This window comes from Podarcis pityusensis (assembly GCF_964106645.2).
Source record: "Podarcis pityusensis genome assembly, chromosome: 1".
NCBI classification, from domain to species: domain Eukaryota; kingdom Metazoa; phylum Chordata; class Lepidosauria; order Squamata; family Lacertidae; genus Podarcis; species Podarcis pityusensis.
Window position 1 is genome coordinate 91,773,907 of NC_138028.1, and position 20,401 is coordinate 91,794,307.

Below are 20,401 nucleotides of genomic sequence, written 5' to 3' on the forward strand. Positions count from 1 at the left end.
GGGCAGCAAAGAAGCAGCACATCACTCCATGGTGTTCCAGCAACACCACATATTTGCCTGAGCATTGATTAGATAGGCTTTTGCTGCAATAGTGCTAGCAGATTGGATTGCCTAAGCCTGGTACGTGAATTTCCAGAGCACATTCACCTAGCAGTAGTGTTGAGAACAGTGATGGAGAGCCACGGAGCTGTCCCCCTGACACTGGCATCACCACAGCTTACCTGGATAAGAATGTAAGGAGAACCTGATGGATCAGGTCCATGGCCCAGCATCCTGTTTTCACAGGGTCAGGGTTCCATGGATGCATTGCTGGAGCTCCCATCATACCAGCCATGACTGCCATTTAGCTGCCACGTTTTGAAAGCTACAATGGCAGATGAATGACTTGTCCAAGAGACATACGCTGTCCAACAAAACCCCGTTGGAACTTTTATGGAACAGCCCTGCTCATTCAGACCAAGGATCCATATTGTCAGGACCTTGTTCCCAACTGTGGACAGTCAGATGCCTCCAGAAAGCCTACAAAACCAGGGCAGGAAGGAAAAAGCCCTCTCTTGTTGTGACTAGTATTCAAGGTCTAGTTCCTCTGAACATGGAGGTTCCACTCAGATATAATGGTAAATAGCTTTTCTTAGATCGGGGTAGCCAATGAACTGCCCTCCAGATGTTGTGAACTACAACTTCCATCATGCTTGACCACTGGCCATGCTGGTTGGTTCTGAAGGGAGTAGATCACATCTGGGGAAAACACCACATTGGCCACTATATTTTAAACCCATTCTCCATGAAATTGCCTAATCCTTTTTTTAAAAAAAACAACATCTAAGCTACTGGAGACCTGCACATTTTGTGACAGGCAATTAGATAAATTAACTACGCACCATGTGAGGAAGTATTTTCTTTTGTCTGCCCAGAATCTACTGCCAAGCAACGCTCATCCTATTTTTTAAAAAAACTATTATTTGCAGAACTCAAAACGCATGTACTGGCCAAAATTGCTCTTGAGCTTCTCATTCAAAACAAACAGAAACTGATGGCCACTGTTTTGGAAACAAGGCTTAGGAACAGAGAGATCTTTATAGGTTCTAATGGCATCAAAGACATTTTAAAATACCAGTGTGAAAGAGGTTTTTAAAGGCTCCTTTTCCCCCTTCTCTTTTGAAAAGTGCAAGTTTTATACTTCTCCAGAATGCTTTTCTATGAATAAGTATATTTAAAGAGCCCTCCTTACATAACCCCTATCTCTTTGCTCTTACTTGTGCTGAATCTAATCAAACATTTTTTTTGCTCAGTCATTCAGTCTGAAGAGATGCCTTTAGAATTCTTCACTGTCTGCTTCTGATTTTACTTTGGTGTTAACAGCAAAAACTGACTTCAGATCATTTATAATTGAATTAAATAGCCATAATTTGCTTCCTTCCCATGTGAAAATTATGCAGTTAATGCTTTTTGTATTTGCATGCAAATGCCTATTTTGTCTTTTGTATGAAATCTGTGTTTGGATAAAGTAATTTTTCACTGACATTTAGGTTTTTCTGAGTGGACTTTTCTCTTCAGTTTCCCTCTGTGTTTTTATCACCTGCTGCCTTATCCTCCCTAACATCCACAGGTTGTATCTTTTTCTTCTTATCTAAACTGTAACAAGGTGAGATTCCTCTCAACTTGTGTGTAGCAATGCTGACACCTAATGGCAGAGCTGGAAACTTCCTAGACCTTGCTAAAATGCTATTTCACCAGCAAGTTGTTTTAAAACTATATTTTTCTTTCTTTATCACATACAGACAAGTAAATTAACCCATTAAGGATGGGCAGCACAACAAAGACACACACCCTCTCTCTCTTTCTCTCAAACACACACACACACACACACACACACACACACACACACAGTTCCAGACACTGCCCTGTTGTGGAAATTTTCTTATTAATTAATCCAAATAATCTAGCTTTAAGTCTTGACATCTGGTGCAAGAGTATGGGGGTGGGGGCCAGAGCATCATAATACTGTAGTAATGCAAAGCACATATTTACAGAAAGGTATTCTACTTATTGTAGACAATTCCAAAGTGCCTCTTTTGTAATTATATGAAATAAATATTATGTATGAACTGAAAGTGTGTGTGTGTGTGTAACATCTGTTCATGCTGCCCTTTGGGTACTCCCACTGTTAAGAGGGGTATTAGGTAGTGACCAGAGAAGGGTCTTTTTTGGTTGCAGCACCCCATCTGTGGAACTTCCTTCCTAGGAAAGCTCACCTGGCACCAGACACCTTGTTATCTTTCAGGCACCAGACAAAGACTTTCCTATTCTCCCAGGCCTTTCAATTATTTCACCTACTCCGTGAAGATTGTCTCCTATTGTTGCTACTACTTTTTATGCTGTTTGATCTGTTATTATTGCTGGCTGTATTTAATTTGTTTTAATGTTTTTTAAATCATCCTAGACCAAGCGATAAAGGGTGGGTGGTGCAGAAATGTTCCAAAACAATCAAGCAAGCAAGTTCTCAGAATTTTAGGGTTCATAGAAAATATGCTTCTAGATCCTGTTTTTGTTCTATCTAGGGAGTGGAATCTTGTATTATCTAATAGGAATGTAAATATTGTGGATGGTGACTAATTGATTCTCTTTTCAAAGTAAGATACCATTTGATCCATCAGATGTAAAAAAGAGCTCAAATTTCTTCTGCTATGGAAGACAAAAATGGATGGTCAAGTAGCCCTAAACTTTATCTAAGGTGACAGATATAGATACAGCCATTCAAAAATCAAATTACTTGACCTATTCAATTTCACAATATTTATAACGGTTTATATTAACTTAGAAAATTCTGACACTTAACCCTTATCGTTGCTTTAACTCACCTTTCTCACATCTGAGCTCTTTGGTTCTGTTGTCCAAGTAATGATCCTAGAAACAGCAAGTTTTGCCTCACTGGAGTTTGCAAAATCTGTGGGGTCCATCTGTCTGGCCAAGGACTCAATATACTTCAGGATGGCCACTTTTACCTAAAGTGAGTGGAATACTTCTGTAAGTAAGATAAAACACTGCAAATTCCCCAAACCCCAAGATCTTTCCCTGCTCCTATTCAAGGATCTGTGGGTCACTGATTGCTATATAAAAGTCATCTCTAGATTTTCTGAACGCCACTAAAATATAAACACTGGACAAAAGACTACCTTCCCCAATTATCTGTGGTCAAGTACTGTGTTGTCAAATGCAAGCATTTCCCAAGGTTTTACTTGCCTTAAGGTTTGGCGTTTGGGTTTGATCTACAATAAATCTCATCAAAATATTAAACTGTTGATCAAATGGAAAAGAATCCCTAGAGTGGAAAGAAAAGAAAACAATGCATGACAACAAATTCCATTACTAGTCACAACATTTATGCACATGAGGCCACATTTGCACATGATGCTAAACCACGGTTTGTAGTATTTAGATCCGCAACCTGTGGATTAACTATGGTTAATCTCAAACAATTTGCAATTATAATTGCTGAAGCTGGCTTATTTAAACTAACCATGGTTAAGACTAGCCACTTTCAGGTTTGGATGTCATGGGAAACCGATTAATTGAGAGTGCAAATGAGAGCTTCTGAAGTCATCCTCCAGGCTGTGTGGGATGAGTAGCAGGGGGAGGGTGACTTCCAGGCCTGTTGTGTCTTGTTCGAGTTCATACATATTGCATTCACCTATGGTTTACTGAGGTGTGCAGACATGGCTAATGTTCAGTCAATAACAAAGGTTCTAGAAAGATAGTTCTCTCCCTCCTTTTCTGTTTCATTCAGTTTTCCTTTTCTTGTAAGATCTTGTCTCAGATGGAGAAATCATGCAGCACTTACCACTCACAGCCTGGGCGATGGAACACAAAAAAACTATATATATATATATATATATATATATATATATATATATATGAGTCTCAAATGCAGGGAAGGGTGCAGGGAATTGTAGTTCTGCGAGGGGCTTCCTAACAACTCTCTGAGTCCTTAACAAGCTGCAGTTCCGACTTCCGGAGGTGGCGCCAACGGCAATGGCGGAATCCCTCTAATCCAGAGGGAGACCGCTCCACAGAAATCGGGTCTAAAACCGCTTCGGCGCAGCGGGGACCCCTTAAACCACAGGCGGGTGAAGCCTGTGACCCTGGGACTCGGCGGGCACTGTTTGCGCCCCCCCAATCTGCAAAGGAGCCCGGCAACGGGCTCCGGAACAGAGCGGGGAAGTGAAGGCGCTGTGCTGCGAGTCGTCTGCTTCTTTTGTGGAGTGAAGCCGCGTAGCTGTTGCCGGAGAGCGCTGCCTTTTTTCCTGGACAATTCGGACTTTAAAACAAATATCCGTGAGTACCCAGAATTTGAACAAATTGGGACATTAAATGAAGACTAGTGAAAAGGACAGAATTGGACTATATATAAAAAAAGAAAAATCGATTGAATTTGGTACGGAGCGGTAAGGGCTAAACAGGAAGTCACCCTTCCGTTCTTTTGTAAATATAACAAAGCAAAGACAACTTATACTAGAGCTTTGAAAATTGCTGTTAAAAGAGTGGATTCCAACATTTCAAATTGGGAATATTTTTTTGGACTATTTGAAGCAGTAAAAGGAAGTTATTTTCGTCCTGATCCTGGAGCGGGGAAGTCAGGACTGACGTGAATCAATCAAGGTATCTGTGTGTGACAGATAGTTAAAAGAAGAGAATTTTCGTGACTCTACTGTTCCCTTTCGCATTTTAAAGGAATATATATGGATAAAGTATTTTAAGTAACATGGAAATGTATCAGAAACAAATATAAGTCTTCTCCCTAGGGGGAGCCTTAGAAACTGTAACTAATGCCAAGGACTTGACAGCTGTTACAAAGAATCGTGGGAGAGTGCAACAATGTTTTCAGAAGTTGTGGTTTGCCTGCTCAATAAAACAAATATTCTACTGGAAGAACTACATGATAAGGTGAACCAGATGGCCAAGTCGACTGGAAATCTCAGACTGGCAGTGGAAGGCGTTGATCAAACTGTGGGAATATATGTGGAGTCTATCCAGGACTCAAACCAGGAGTGTGTTTTGACAGAACAGGGGTTTGTGGCATTAAATCAGGAGTGTGGCTTGACAGAACAGTCTCAACAGGAGCTTGATCCTTCGGATTTGATAATGGAACTTGGAAAAAATCAGATATGGGAAGGGAAAGTTTGGTGTGGTTTGGAAATGGGGGGCTGGATTGACCCCCCTATGCTGGGATATCTGGACTTTTTAAATACAGTAACAGGCTGCGACATGTTTGGAATTGTGGGGGCCCACAACTTCGGAGGGCCCTTGAAGTATGTTCTTAAATACTACATGGAATGCAGCGATGAACAGGGAAAAGGATCTGAATTGATGAGAAGGGTTAAAAACACTATTAAGTTGGAGCTACTACGAGCAAGTGACTACAGCCACAAATATGAAGAAAAGCTGCGGAAGGGCCATGGAAGTGACTTGAGGGCCTCGGACATAAGGTCACCGGGTTAGATTGAGGAATAAGGACTGACAAATCCCGAAACCAGGAGGAAGGGACGTTGGATTAAGATTGGACTTGTTTATATGCTTTTTTCTCTTTTTTTGTCTTTTTTTTAACTAATAGAATGTTTTATAAAGTTGATGAATGTTAGAATGATAGAAAAATGAATGACAGAAAAATGTTGGAAGAAATTACCTGGCCTTAGTAAAGATGTATAAAGAATTATGAAAGAACATTAGGAATATAAGAAGCTGGTAAAGTTAAGATCTAAATTTTAAATTTTAAGGTTTATTTTATAATAGAAAGATGGAAAGGATTTGCTGGGATAATTAATAACTAGAATACAAAGGAAGGGAGGAGGAGGAGGTCTAATGTTTTTTCTTCTTCTTTACTATTATTTTTCTTCTGTATTTTTCACTTTCTCATATTTTTATTTTTCACTTTTGTATCTTTTTCTTATTGTGTGTAAGTTTTTGTATTTTCTATTTTTTGTTTTTTTGTGCAATTTTTGTATTTTTTGTTTTTTTGAAATCTTAATAAATATTATTAAAAATAACAAGCTGCAGTTCCTAGGATTCTTTGGGGGAAGCCATGACTACTGAAGTTGTAGAAGAGTGCCTTGAATGTATGGTGTGGGTGTGACCTCTAGGCTCAAACGTTTATGCTGGTTTTGAATGAGGGCCAGGTTCCCTCAAGTAGTAAAGCAAAGTTAATAGCTTCTCTCCTGAAATATACCAGGTGTTACAATGGCGTGGTTTAGATATACTGCTAAACCAGTTTAGTGTTAGAGAAACAAGACTACCCGAGATTCAAGCGTAAGCACTCTCTTCTCTCCCAATGTAGCCATGAGAATTTTATTGGAAGCATCCACTTCCCGGTTGAAATTAGCTGTAGTCTTACTACATCCAAACTAGGAACTGCAGTTAGTTTGAACTGTGGCTTATTTCAAGAATGTGGAATCTTTGGCCCTCCAGATACTGTTGAACTACAATTCTGATCATCTCTGATGACTGATCAACAGCTGGGGATGTTGAGCCTTTTATTTCTATACTGCCCTTCATCAGAGGATCACAGAGGATCAACATCATCTGGAGGCCCAGATTCCCCATTCCTGGTTTACTAAAACAAGCCAAAAACCACAAATTGATCTTAACTTGTTTCGATAAACCATGGCTTAAACTAATCACAGCATAGTCTAGATGCAGCAACAAACTGTGGTTAGTTTAAATCAAGAAATGTTCTGCTGATCTCCTCATTGTGGTTGCATCAGAGGAGCAGGAAGTAGGGTGTGCTTGTGCATGGGGTCCAAGTAGGCTTCTACCTGTGATGTTAAACTATGATTTCATGTTATATCCAAAGCAGACCATTATGTCTAAATGTCTGGTGAAGTCACCTTGCTGGTAGGTTCACAGGTCATCCATTGTTATTTGCAGACACACTACCTTGTTACATCCAGAGCTTTCTGCACTTTTGCCTGCACTGAGCCCAGCAAGTCAGCTCCCATCTTCTTGAGCAACTGTGTCAGGAGGACAAAAAGCCAATCCTGCAAATCATCCTTGTGAATAATGATGAAGTCTACCAGGGTTTCAAGAAACATGCTGAAAACCTATAAGACATATAGAGATAAGGGGGTGGGGGGAAATAATAGTTATAATAACACGCAAACATGTCCAAAAGAAGAAGAAAAAAGGGGGGGGGTCTACTTTAGATACGGAATACTTTTAGAAACAATGTTAGCACTGTAAACTTTCAGGATGTGCCATATTAAACATATAAAAGAGGTGACATGGAGGGGTGGGGGTGAGGAGGAAAGAGAATACACTTACTCTCTGTAGTGAATTCCACCGCAAAACAGGCCATGCAACAAAACAAACCATTCATTAGTACATAGATACGGAGAACCAAAGCCAACTGCTCTAGGGCAGTTTCCCCCAATACCAGATAATATATGCATTCACATAAAGTTTGAGACATTTGTTTTATTATAGGCTAGAGTTAAGTGTTTACAAATTGATGCAAGTAACATATTTTGAAACAACCGTTCTTACTGCACATTAAGGAGATGTTCTGCCCTAAATGAGCCCTACTCCTGCAATGCTCAAGCTTCAGGAAGAAAGGCACAAATATTTTGTAGTGAGATAATTTCTTTATACCCCCACTTCCTTCACTAAGAAGCCTTAAAATATTACAGACAAAGTCAAATCTGTTTCAGAGCATAATGACGCCATCAAGAGATTGAGACAACCAAGGTTTCAATAATAAGCTTGTTTTATACCAACAAAATGTTTAAAAATATATGTACATTCAGAAAATATTACAGGTTTATCTTACAAGATCTACTTAAGATTTTACCTTGCTGTGCGGGTCAGCAAACATGCGTGTGAAGATCTCGCACAGTCTTTTCAACTCAACTCGGCTGAAAAACAAAACCCAAACAATAATGTTTTAGATCTGACATAAAGTATCTGTAAAATGCATGAAAGGAAGTATTTTACACTTACGGTCTGACCACAAAACGTGTGGTACTATGAAATACAGTTCTTAAGATTGGGCATATCCACAAACAATATAATATGTGGTGCTATTAATTCAGGATATGCCAATTTTATATGATAGTTGAGTGTAATGAATCTCCCTCATGAGGGGCTGCCTTTCAAGAGTGTTTAGATTGCTACTGCCGGCCTGATGACGGGGCCCACCATTAAGACCATATTAATAAAAAATGATTTACAGTGGTGCCCCGCAAGACGAATGCCTCGCAAGACGGAAAACCCGCTAGACGAAAGGGTTTTCCGTTTTGGAGGTGCTTCGCAAAACGAATTTCCTATGTGCTTGCTTCGCAAGACGAAAATGTCTTGCGAGTTCCTGCGGGGTTTTTTTCCTTTCCCCCCCCTTTTCCCCAAGCCGCTAAACCGCTTATCAGCTGATCGGCTAAGCCGCTTGACAGCTGATCGCTAAGCCGCTTATCAGCTGATCCGCTAAGCCCGCTAAGCCGCTAATACTGTAGCGCTATTCCGCTAAACCGCTAATGGGCTTGCTTCGCAAGACGAAAAAACCCGCAAGACGAAGAGACTCGCGGAACAGATTCTTTTCGTCTTGCGAGGCACCACTGTAATCTACACTGCTTTACTTCACAGCCCCAATTTTAAGATGCTGGTTACCAACTTTTAAGCCACAAATGTTTGGGGGCTGGAATATTCCAAAGACTGCCTTCTCCATCCACTGAGATCTTCTGGGGAGGCCCTGCTTTGCATCCCACCAGTATTAGAAGTACGCCAGGTGGTTACATGGGACAACGCTTCCTTGGTTACAGCACTCCCTCAGAAGGAGAACTTAGCCTCTTCCCTGCTTTAGGGAGACTGCAAATGCCATTCCGGTGGGCTTTTCGTTTAGGGTGATCACCTGCCCTCTATTTGTTTGCTGTTTGGCATATGGCTGATCGGGCTTTCCTCTTTTGTTTTTTTCTGCTGCAGAACCTTTTATCATCACTGAACTCTACAATTCTATGATTCTAAGGGACCCCAAGGGTCATCTAGCCCAACCCCCTGAAATGCATGACTCTCAGCTTAAGCATCCATGACAGATGGCCATCCAACCTCTGCTTAGAAACCTCCACAACACACACACTCACTCAAGGGCATGCCTTAATCCTGAGTAAAAAATAAAGGGCGGTATAGAAAATAAATAAATAAATAAATAAATAAATAAATAAATAAAACCTCTCTTAAACTTACTAAAACAATTACCTCAGTGTCCTCTGGCTCTTCAATAAGTTTTGTAGACCTATTAGCCCCTCTTTCCTCTCAGACCAGTTGGAACTTGCACAGTGATTTAAGACCTCGGCCACATCTTCCGTCTGCCGCAGATAGTGTGGGATACCTCCATTTCGGGAACCGTAGGAGCGCTCTGAGCAAGCACTTGATGCGTCACTGTTTGCATCATCATCAGAATACATCCCATATGGCTCATACCTTCGTCTCACTGGCTTTTTCTGGTGGGGGGAAATTAACCCTGAACTTAGTGGGCTCCACATGATCACACTGAAGCAAAAACTAGGAATTTAACACCAAAGAAGCCTGTTTGACGCTGCTGGTGATTATGGCATAAAAACATTTAAACCACAATTAAACTGCATCAGGAGCCTTAGTGAAGAGTGGCATAGACTGCCCTAAAAAGGACAAAATATAAGCAGTGAAAAGGCCCCATGAAAGAAGAAACTACCGATAATGAGATATCATAAATACTAATATAGAAAAGAACTGCGGAGATAAAACATGTAGCTAACAAGCCAGTGATTTAAACTGGGAAAAGAGAAATATTCTGTTGCTGATATCGTTTTGTAAATAAATAAGGATTGCCTCCAAATTCACCTATATAAATTCAGATTTTATATAGTATGCCATATTTATGGTTTTAAGTGTTTGTTGGTTCTTCATTAATAAACAAGAGTCATAATTATGCCAATACAAATTTCGTTTAGTGAAAACCAATGTCTTGAAAGCCCAGGTTTGCAAATAAGATATTTAGCAATGATAATGAATTTCTGAAATGATTACATCACACTCCGTAAAAGCTACTCAAAGTATACATTGGGGAAACATGTGCACACTCCCTCTAGTCCCAATGAAGTTCAAATCCCAAGAAAATGTGTAAGACGAGCACAGGGAACCCCCCGCCTGCTGGCATCAGCATAAGATCCAGGTGTCCAAAAATTAACATTAGGAGAGGTTCTTGTTTTTGGAATTGTGTATATTTATGGAAACCTAGAGGCTATCACTAGAGTGCAATAGGCTGCTTTGAAAATTCATATTTACTTTGGATGTAGTCCTTATTGTCACATAATGTGTGTGGATGGGCAATGCCTTATGAAGAATGGCAGCTATATGCCAAATGACAGACCATCTTGCCTGTGTGTTCCTGGAAGACCTGCTCCCTGCCTTGCAGGCCTTTCCCCACCTGGCCTGGGAGCACAGAGCCCTAAGTAACTCCAGCTGAACTGAACACTCTTGGGCTGGGGTGTTGTTTGGTGAGGGGGGTTGTTGCTGTTGGTTTTTTGTATCTTTATTTTAGATCCTGTTGCGATTTATGTGGAAACTGTTCAGTTTGGATGCATATTTTAAAATATTTTATTTATTGTTTAAGACTACTTTTGCTATGTCGTGGTTCTGTATTATTTTCATGTTGTAAGCCGCCTTGAGCATGTTTTGAAATGTGGAAAGGCGGCATACAGCAAAATAATAATAATAATATGGAATATGCTCCCACCCTTGCTAGAAATACCTAATTGTGCTACGCAACATCAAATAACTATTATTTTCAGAGCTATGTATTACACCCGATTTCCTGATCTTTCCCACCCTCTACATAATTTAGCATATATGCATATACACGTGTACATAATAGTAATGTTTTATTTGCATAATTCATTAAAGAGATTTTTTTCTTGGCTTTTCTTGTTTTCTTTGACACACACACAGACACTAAGTGAATGATACAGAACGTGTTTCTGAGGTCCCAATTCCACAGCTTGATAGGGCTCTAACATATCAGAATAATTACAGCACCATATGAATTCTGTAACAGGAAAAGCAAAAAAAGAAAAAGGAAAAAAGGAAAAGAACTAAACAACAACAAAAAGTCAAAAAGTCAGGCACTAGTACCTTGCTTCTGGAGTCTCCTAAGAGCTGTATGCAGGAAAAGATTGAAGGGTGGGAGAAAGCATAAGAGAATTATGTCAGAAGCTTATGCAGGGATTGCACTTGCAACAAAAATGTACAAGCAAATGTGTCTTAGCAAATAAAAATATAAATTGAGCCAGATTTACTTCAAGCAACACAAAATTAAAATGGGTACAGAGCATGGCACCAAACAGATTGCTCTTCTGATCTCACTTCCCAATGCCTCTTCAATTCACGCATAGGTGATGCGCACTTAGCATTCTGCCTTCACTTAAAGCCAACATTATCCTATGCCATTCTGACACTTTTATACAACTCCAATAAAAAAGAATTGCAGTCCTGATTATCACCCCTAAGCTTCTGTTCTCCTTAAGGTGGCATTTGAGGACATGTTATCTCTTACCAGCCTACAGACACAGAATCAAAGACAGGGAAGAGATAACACGCTCTCTAGCCTCACAGAAAACCAAATAACTAAGAGCTATTTTTTCTTCAAAGTTGTTCAAATACACTATGGAAGGCATAGGCAAACTCAGCCCTCCAGATGTTTTGGGGACTACAACTCCCATCGTCCCTGACCACTGGTCCTGTTAGCTAGGGATGATGGGAGTTGTAGTCCCAAAACATCTGGAGGGCCGAGTTTGCCTATGCCTGCACTATGGTCTCCCAGAGCTCCCTCCCTCTCTCATAGCCAGCTGGGACTTATTTCTTCCCCAAATGTGAAATCTCTTTATCCCAATGTTTTTCATTGACCTTCAAATCAACAAGACTGGTTCTGTACACTGATGTCACGTTTGCTAGCCAGAAACAAAGATGTTTCTTTTGACCAGGTTCAGTTGTCTCTTTTTACAGAGACAGGACACAGAATTTGACCTGCAGGGCTTTGTTTGAAATCTTGTTTGGTAGGATAAAGTCTTTTGGGAGCAGCTTCTAGACTTCTCAAATACCAAGGTGGAGGGGTAGGGAGCAGAGAATGCTGCTTTTGTGAGAAAGACTACTAGAGATTAGGGGATTCTTTTCAGTGAGAAACAGAGAAAGGCAGGAGACCGGCTACCAAAAGTAAAACAGTTGCCTTTTCACAATAGTAACGATAAGAAAAACAGCAAAATTCAACAGAAATAGACTTTGGAGGGTTTCTTGTTCTACTGCAACATCAGCTGGACCTGGGTATCTGTCAAACAGGGTTTCAATAAGTCAGATGACTGGTCTGCTGCTCTGCATATCTTCAGTATGAGAAGGCCCTATCTTACCAGTTCTGGGGTTTTCTGGATTGGGCTTGCATTGCTAGTCGGCGATGCAAAATACCACTACCTTGAAGTAGAAACAAATTGTCTCTGTGTTCCATGTGGAGAATTGATTTTATGATATACTTGTTGAGGGCAGAGACTGCAGGACCCTTCTCCCTATCAGTCTTTAGACAGATGAAAATAACTGACGCGTGGATGCTTCAGCTGACAGGGTAATCTGAAAATTTATTTTGGGAAAAAATACAGGCCCCAACTTCACTACAGCCCTTTCTTTATGGATTTATGATTTTACTGAGGCATGGGAGAGAGAGCGTATAATTCACAAGCTGCACCTCAGGGCCAGTAGTTCCCTGTCAACTTTAACAAACACAAGAGACAGCTTGTACTGAAGTACTGGAGGCCTCGCTAGCTATCCATTCTAATGGAAGCTCTTCAGTCGTGGGTGAGAAAACAAAGTCAGTCATGGATGAACATTTTCATTCAGTAAAAAAATACTGAGAAAGGTGGACCCATAGTCTAGGAGCTAGAATCACGCCCACAGGGTCACTCATAGCAGAACACATTGTACTTAGATGCACTTAATGGATGATTTTCTGAAAATGAGGAGCTTCCAGCAGAGCACTTCTAAGGCCACATTCACGCCACACATTTTAAACACTATGATACCACTTTAAATTGTCACAGCTTCCCCCAAAGAATCCTGAGAGTTGTAGTTTGTTAAGGGTGCTGAGAGTTGTCAGGAGACCCCTATTCCCCTCACAGAGCTACAATTCTCACGAGTTCCCTAGGAAAAGAGATTCATTTTTAGCCTTCCAAATGCACCAACCAACCTTCAGGAGCCAAGCAAAATTTGTTAACACGTCTGGAGAGATTCCCAACCTTCTCAGGCCTGGAGGCACATTTGAAAATCAAAGGAACTGTTGTAGGAACTGCAAAATACCCATTTCACAGAAGTAACAGCAGTACTCAGACCCACCCATCCATCTATCTATCTATCTATCTATCTATCTATCCATCTATCTATCAATCCCCAAAAAAGAGTTAAACACACACACACACAAACACGTAAAACACAGAGCAAAAAAAGCAGGCAACACCCCCCCCCCCCGCAATTCAGGAAACTTCCCAACCAACACTCCCCCCAAAGTAAAAAGAATAAAATAAAATCGGGAGGGGCAGGGGCCTTGGTGAGCATCATTGGAGGATTTGAGAGTGACCCCAGATACCAACCACACCAGGGACACCTACTGTGCTGGAAATCAAACCTGAAATATCTAGAACTAGAGACACAAGTCCTTAATGTCTTACAGCTGAAGCATCTCATCTACCACGGTATATAACTGTTGAACAGAGCAGACAGCAATTCAGAGACTTTGGCTGTGCTCCTAAGTGCATTTAGACGGAATATGACTCATCCAAATAAATGAGGCTTACTTCCACATAAGGGTAGTTAGGATCAAACAGTTAATGCTTGCAACTCTTCACTTCTATCTGAGACTACTAGTGTCAATCTTCTCAGCTCCAATGCCAGCAGTCACAACAGCTCTGCCTCTTGTGCAGAACGGCTGTGCATTAACTAACTTTATTCCACATATGCCAAACTCCAAGACAGACATTTAGGCAGTGTCACGCACATTAAAAAGGAACAGTTATAAACAAGAAACAGGAGAATGTACGTACAACAGGCAGCTTTAAGTCAGTTTCTGGTGTTGGTAGCATTGTGTTTTCCTTCTTACCAGTGCATCCGCCACAGCAGCCTCCAGATCTGTGCTTGTGCTGAGGACTCGCATTGCATTCATAGAGGCAGGCAACCTGCCTGGCTGTCCGAGCCCAAACCGGTCTGCACAAAAGACAATATTGAAAGGCATCATTAGGGGAGTTCACAGTCCCTTGGAATATTAATAAGGCTGCTGGCCAGGAATGAACCGACACAGAGAGGGAACTCTCACCATGGCTTTAATTATTACCAGTAACTGTTTTGTTTTGTTATGATCAGACCTCTTTAGCACCACAACAGACTTGTCAAAATGTAGAGTCCTGTTACATAGCTAGCTAGGATCCCAGATGTAGCATTGGACAAGTCACCAGAATACTTTCCTATCGAGAAACAGAGGGGAGGGAGTTGATCTCTTTTATGGTGTCTTTTTAATGAAACAACCTCTGGATATCACTCATTCTTCAAAGGATGATGCATGAGTACCAGAACAAAATTTTCAAGTGTGTGTTGTGTGTGTGTTTTAAGAGAAAAATTGTCACTAGTATTCTATTAATTTTCTTTCTTTTTTTGCAGGTCCTGCAATGTGTACTTTTTAAAATACTCTAGAATAGCTAACAATTACTCTGACAGTGGCCCAGGACATGGCTTAGCACGAACTAGCAAACATGAGGATTCCAGAGTAAAGACTGTGGCCTTACTGTTGATGGGCTACACAGAGGTAAGCCATGCTTTGGCTTAGCATTACATCTGAATCTGGGTTTCACAGCCTTATAGAAGAAAGACTATAATAATAATAATGATAGAATGAATTTCAAAAGGATTTTTTTTTCAACAGCTAGCGTAGGTTATCAATCAAATAAAAATCACAGTGTTTGAGCTTTTTAAAAGCAACAGTAATGTAGAAATATGGCATGCCAATCCTACTCTAGCTGTAGGCAATTAGCTGAATGGTGGTGTATATCCCTAGTCAGTTCAGTGGGGCCCAATCAGCATCACGACGTGGATGACTGTATGGATATGAACTACCTGCAACAGCAGAAGGCTGCGTCCTTGCATATTTCCCTTGCTAGATAAGGACAATGATAATCTGCACTACTGAACAATATAATTTGCAACTGTGCAATAAGTGATAAAAAGGTGGTTTGCATGCAAATATTTTAGGGCACACTAATTAGAAACAGCTTAAGTAGCTTCATCTCCAATGAATAGGAATTTCTTGCAAGGTTTAATGGGGGTGTGCAGATTCAATAACAACTGATGCAGGAACCTAGGCATAAACAGAGTAAGTTCAACAGGAAAAATCATTTGTGAGCTCTGTGAACTCTGCAATCTTCTCTCAGATAAAAGTTGCATTCGACTTTTGCATTTGATATTTGTTTAGGTCTGCAGGAAGGGAAGGAAGATCAGATCAACTATGGCATAAAGGAAGAATTGATGTTAAGAGGCCAAAACCAATAATTTTCTAAGCATTGGGGCAATTATACCAAAAGTTTTTCATTTTTCAAAATGCGTTACCAAGATAAGGCATTTTAAATTTACAACAAGCACATTTTCTAAAAATAAAAGTAGACTACATGCGAAAATTAAACGTTTTTAATGGAAAGCTTTTTCTGAAAGCAATTGACTGATGAAGTTTACAGGGAAATAAAAACTGCATGTTATTACTATTCCCTTTTTTAATGCACCTAGTTGCAGAAGCAGCACAAATACTTGCTTCAAACGTCAGTTTTGTTTCAAGTAGATCTTCAAGTAGAAGACCTAGTGGAAATGTGAAAATGTATATGAAGTGACAAGCCAAATGCACTGTTATGAAGTTTTGTACTAGTCAACCATAATTTTGTAAGTATCAGTAAGTATCTGGTGCAATATAACAGCCACAATCCTATAACCTACCTACTTTGTTAAAGCCCTCCACTGTTCAGTGGAACTATTTGAGTAGGAGGTTTCAGAGAATCTACAAATAGCAGGATAACTGCACTTATGTCTTTGGCTCAGGTGGCATTGCTCAGGTCTCACTGAAAGCCAGAATTTCACCCCCTGGATTTGCATCTTCCAAAATTTCAGTAATAGCAGAGATAAAATGAAGTGTATGATCCAGCCAAAGCTAACCACTTTCATTTGTTTCAATGAAAGAAATGAACCACTAATCTGCCTGGGGTTTAAAAGTGCTGAAATTCAGCTGGGTCATGGATTAGGGTAACATTTCTACTATTTGTGGAATATCCACAGTTGAAATATAGAACTGCCATAGTGTTGCCCCATTGAAAGGTACACAGGAATTTTGGGACGTGACGTTTCCCCACAGACATGGCAAATCATTATTTCTATTGCTACCTGCTTCCCAAAATCAAGGAACTGGTTGCACTTTCATACATGGTAAACTGGCCCCAGAATGTGCCCCATGCAGCTTACTAGGCTAATTTCGTGACATGCGAATGAACAAGAAAGTGATCAAAGAGGTATGTGCAACCAAATTTGCTTCAGAAAACATACATAAATCTAGTACTCTTGCCCAGAAAGTAATCACCAACTTGATTTAATACATCAAGATCCCAACCACCCTGGCAAGAGCTCCAATACTGAACAATTCTTTGACAAATCATGAAGTAAAAGAAATCTTTGCATCCCAGTGTGGTTATGGCCACCCTCCAGGAAAAAGGCATGCCACTGGGGAATTAACTTTCAAGTGAAAATATTACTTGTGTAAGTTGGTAAAGAGTGAAAATCTAGCTCCAGCAATGCCAGTTGAAATGCTCACAATTTTCATAAAAACCAGAACTGAATTCTGTCTGTCACATGTTATCAAGCAAAACTAAGACTGCATTAGAAAAGGGAAAATAGTTTTTTAAAAGATGTGGATAATCAGAATGGTAAAATAAATCATGTCATAAGCCTTTAAAATACCCAGCAGAAACAACTAAATTAAACTCACATTAAGTTACAAGGTGGCATGCAGCTATATGCCCTACTTTTAGCAAATGGGCAGAACCCATGAGATGGGTGACGATGCAATACATGTTTGTATTGGGACAAATTCTGGGCTTGTCAGTCCCTCACTCCAGAAGAGTATGTTTTCAGTGTACTAAAGCCCATTTCAGAGATATGAATGAAGTTCTCCAGTAAAGTTTCAGAAGAGCACAAGGAAAATCCCAAATAAATTTTCAATGACACCCATTTTGAGACAAATTCTACCAAATCTGCCACCTTTCAAATGTATAGCACAAATTCAAATAAATCATGATCTATAGAAATCTATACTACTTGGCTTAAGAAACTAATGCAAATCCGTAAAGACCCAGTCCAGCTTAAAAACCCAAGCTTCTAATTGCTTGATTTGTGCCTTTCAGTAAATAAGAGTTTTATAAAGCTTGGATAGAACATCATTTAAAAAATTGTATTTACCAAAGAATATTAAACTGACTTTTGCTATTTGCACACCAGAGAGATACACTGTACAACTGAATTTTGAGCCACATCCTTGCTGCTGGTCAGCTCTGCCATTTATTTATTGAGCATTAGAAAATTGTAGCTCCAAGTGATGTTATGCGCTTCCTGTGGCTGCTGTGAAGCATGCCCCCAAATACTATGCAATCTATCTGAACAAATGCATAGAAGATACATCAACAAAGCCCTGAATCGCCATTTTAACATTGTTTCCTTTCCAGGAATAACAGTATGCAAAACCAAAAAAACCAAGCCACCTTTTAAAAAAAACGCATTCAAAACTTAAAAGTGACAAAAGCATGTTTAAAAGGAAAAAAAAGAAAGCCTGTGGTAAAAAAAGAAGAAGAAGCACATGCTAAATGAAGAGCGACGTTTGTGACTGCAAATGTTAAAATGGCAATAAAAAGAGACACTATTAAGAAGCAGACTCATGCAGTTAGCACTTGTTCACCTGACTGCCCAACAGAATCAGCAGTGGAGAGAGCGCTAGTGGACCTGGAATGACGTCGAGAGGCTGCAAGTAGAAGGAATGGCAACACCCACAGGATTAACACACATGTACTCAAGACAGAAAAGTGCCACAGTCCAAAGAGGATGCACATGATTAATACCAACACTGGCGTTACATAGTGAAAAGGAAATGGCATCGCATATGAATGGACATATAAATCGAGTGCCAGCCCCACAAGCAGGACCAACACCCAAAGCTCCCTCGCTCACCCCGACCCTCCGCCTCCAGCTATGGGGCATGATGCATGAAAAACAGAAGGGACCCCTTTTGAGACTTCCGAGTTACGTGCAGTCCAGCAGAGACTGAGAAACATGAATCACCTGCCGGGTTCAGGAGAATCACTGATGAAAACATGAAATGATCAACTTGGAAGCAATAGGATTTAGGTGTGGTCCGTCTAAATCCTATGGCGGAATCGCAATGAATCCTTAGAAACTGTGCTTGCAAGTGTTAAACCTCAGTAGTTTCATTCATAGATGCGAACCCATGGTCAATAAAAAGACAATTTGTAGTTCAGGGACAAACCAACAGCGCCGGAGAGGAGCGGAAAGACAACATAAGGAAATAACTTTCATGACATATATTTGCTGCAGAAATTATATCCCCAGTACCACAAAGCAGGTAACCTATTAAAACTGAACATATGATGCTACCATAGACATATTCGGGCTCCCTCTTACGGGTAGCATCTCTCCCATTCCCCAGGCAGAGCGATTTCCCCAGTTCTGCTAACCCAGAATCCATTAGCATTGAACATGGGAACTTCTGAATTTAAAGCAAGTGCTATGTCGAGAGTCTAATTAGGGTACCATATGGTCTGGACAACATGCAGCTACAGTAGGGAAAAGAACAAATCTGGATTTGAGCGGAGATTTGAATCATTAATGTTAGTTACAGGCTTTACACTAAATATAGAGTCCTGAGGTCAGTTTTGTAGCTGGAAAACATCCAAGCACCCAAAAAGTAAAAGGCACCAGCACTGACAAATAGTCATTTAAATCATTCACAAGTGCCAATAGAGTTAAGCAGTCTGGTCACAGTATACTTACCTTTGGATCTAAGACAACGAAGAGTTTGTATCATAATGATGTATTGATTAATACAAAAATCAAAGAGGTCACACATTATACCGTGGAAAGAAGCAGATTTGGCTGGGTAAAGTGTCATTTAAATACTTTCACCGCTTATTTATTCAGCTGCTCAATCTGCAGTTGTACTGCATGCATGCTCATGCTTTCACTAGTTCTGAACTCAGTTTTGGATCTGAAAGAGCACCCTTCACTTTAACAACTAAAAGAGTCTAAGCAAGAATAGAGCCGAGAATTTGGTGGTTGATGTAAGATGGCAAAGATAAACCCTGCTAATTTTTTTTCTTCATTTCATATACTCTCCATTTGATCCCATCTTGGATGTTTCAGATATCTATATGTGGGCCCATTTTGCATGTCACATTATATTATACGTAGTATAAAACAAACTGTGGCTTTGTGTGAACTAGCAGTTATTAAAAAAAATGATTATGACTTATTTTATTGGAATAGATTGTTATAAGATCTGTGATCTTGTATATTTTGTTGTTCTTCAGCTTGTTAAACTTCCTTGTGTATAGTAATATAGATGAGTGGTATACAAATTAAAAGTGATGTGAAAAATGAAAAATTGTTGCTAAAAAGTTCCCATAGTTCTCTTCCCCGCCTTTTGCTGCCACCATGCTGCATACGGAACAAGTCAGAGTCTGGCTTCCTGTGTTGCCCAAATAAACTATTAATATAATGTGATGTGCAAACCGGGAGATGAGCCAGGGTAGTACTAACATTATTTAGCAAATCTATTTCAAAGTCTATAGTTGCATTTTATATAAAATGCTATTAAACTCTTAAAATTGAATTTTGATTTAGATTATCACTAACAGCAGTATTTTTCTTATCTTGCCTTACTAGAAGAAAAAATATAAATTTGCATATGTTAAAAGCTAGGAATATGTACAACCGGTTGTATACTTGGACAGTAAGAAAAGCATACAGCTTTGCATTAACAGTTGAAAAGTTTCTAAAATGGTACATTTAATACATGCACATGCGTACACTAAGACCTCTTTGGGTTTTAGTTTTTAGTTATAGTATATGACTGGAGAAAACAACATAAATATTTGGTTCCAATATCATACACACACACACACACAGAGAGAGAGAACCCAACTGCTCCTTTAAATTCATATTTTCTGTACCTGTTTGCAAACTTTGCAGCCCAAGAACTGAGTCACAGAACAACAGTGGAAAGAGAAGAGTCTTCCAAATGCTTAAGCAATGCATAAAG

The 20,401-nt window shown here is 39.9% G+C and overlaps 1 protein-coding gene across 1 annotated transcript in view; it reads right to left on the minus strand.

The window, feature by feature from the left end:
* Window positions 1-20,401, minus strand: part of CLASP1 (cytoplasmic linker associated protein 1) — a 172,947-nt gene that overhangs the window by 34,875 nt on the left and 117,671 nt on the right. Inside the window, exons 24-31 of the mRNA XM_081009704.1 lie at window positions 18,026-18,088; window positions 14,150-14,253; window positions 11,149-11,172; window positions 9,235-9,479; window positions 7,841-7,904; window positions 6,931-7,094; window positions 3,244-3,322; window positions 2,862-3,005 (exon numbers count right to left, since the gene is read on the minus strand). Coding sequence (XP_080865830.1) covers window positions 2,862-3,005; window positions 3,244-3,322; window positions 6,931-7,094; window positions 7,841-7,904; window positions 9,235-9,479; window positions 11,149-11,172; window positions 14,150-14,253; window positions 18,026-18,088 — 887 coding nt within the window. The remainder of the gene's footprint in view (window positions 1-2,861; window positions 3,006-3,243; window positions 3,323-6,930; window positions 7,095-7,840; window positions 7,905-9,234; window positions 9,480-11,148; window positions 11,173-14,149; window positions 14,254-18,025; window positions 18,089-20,401) is intronic.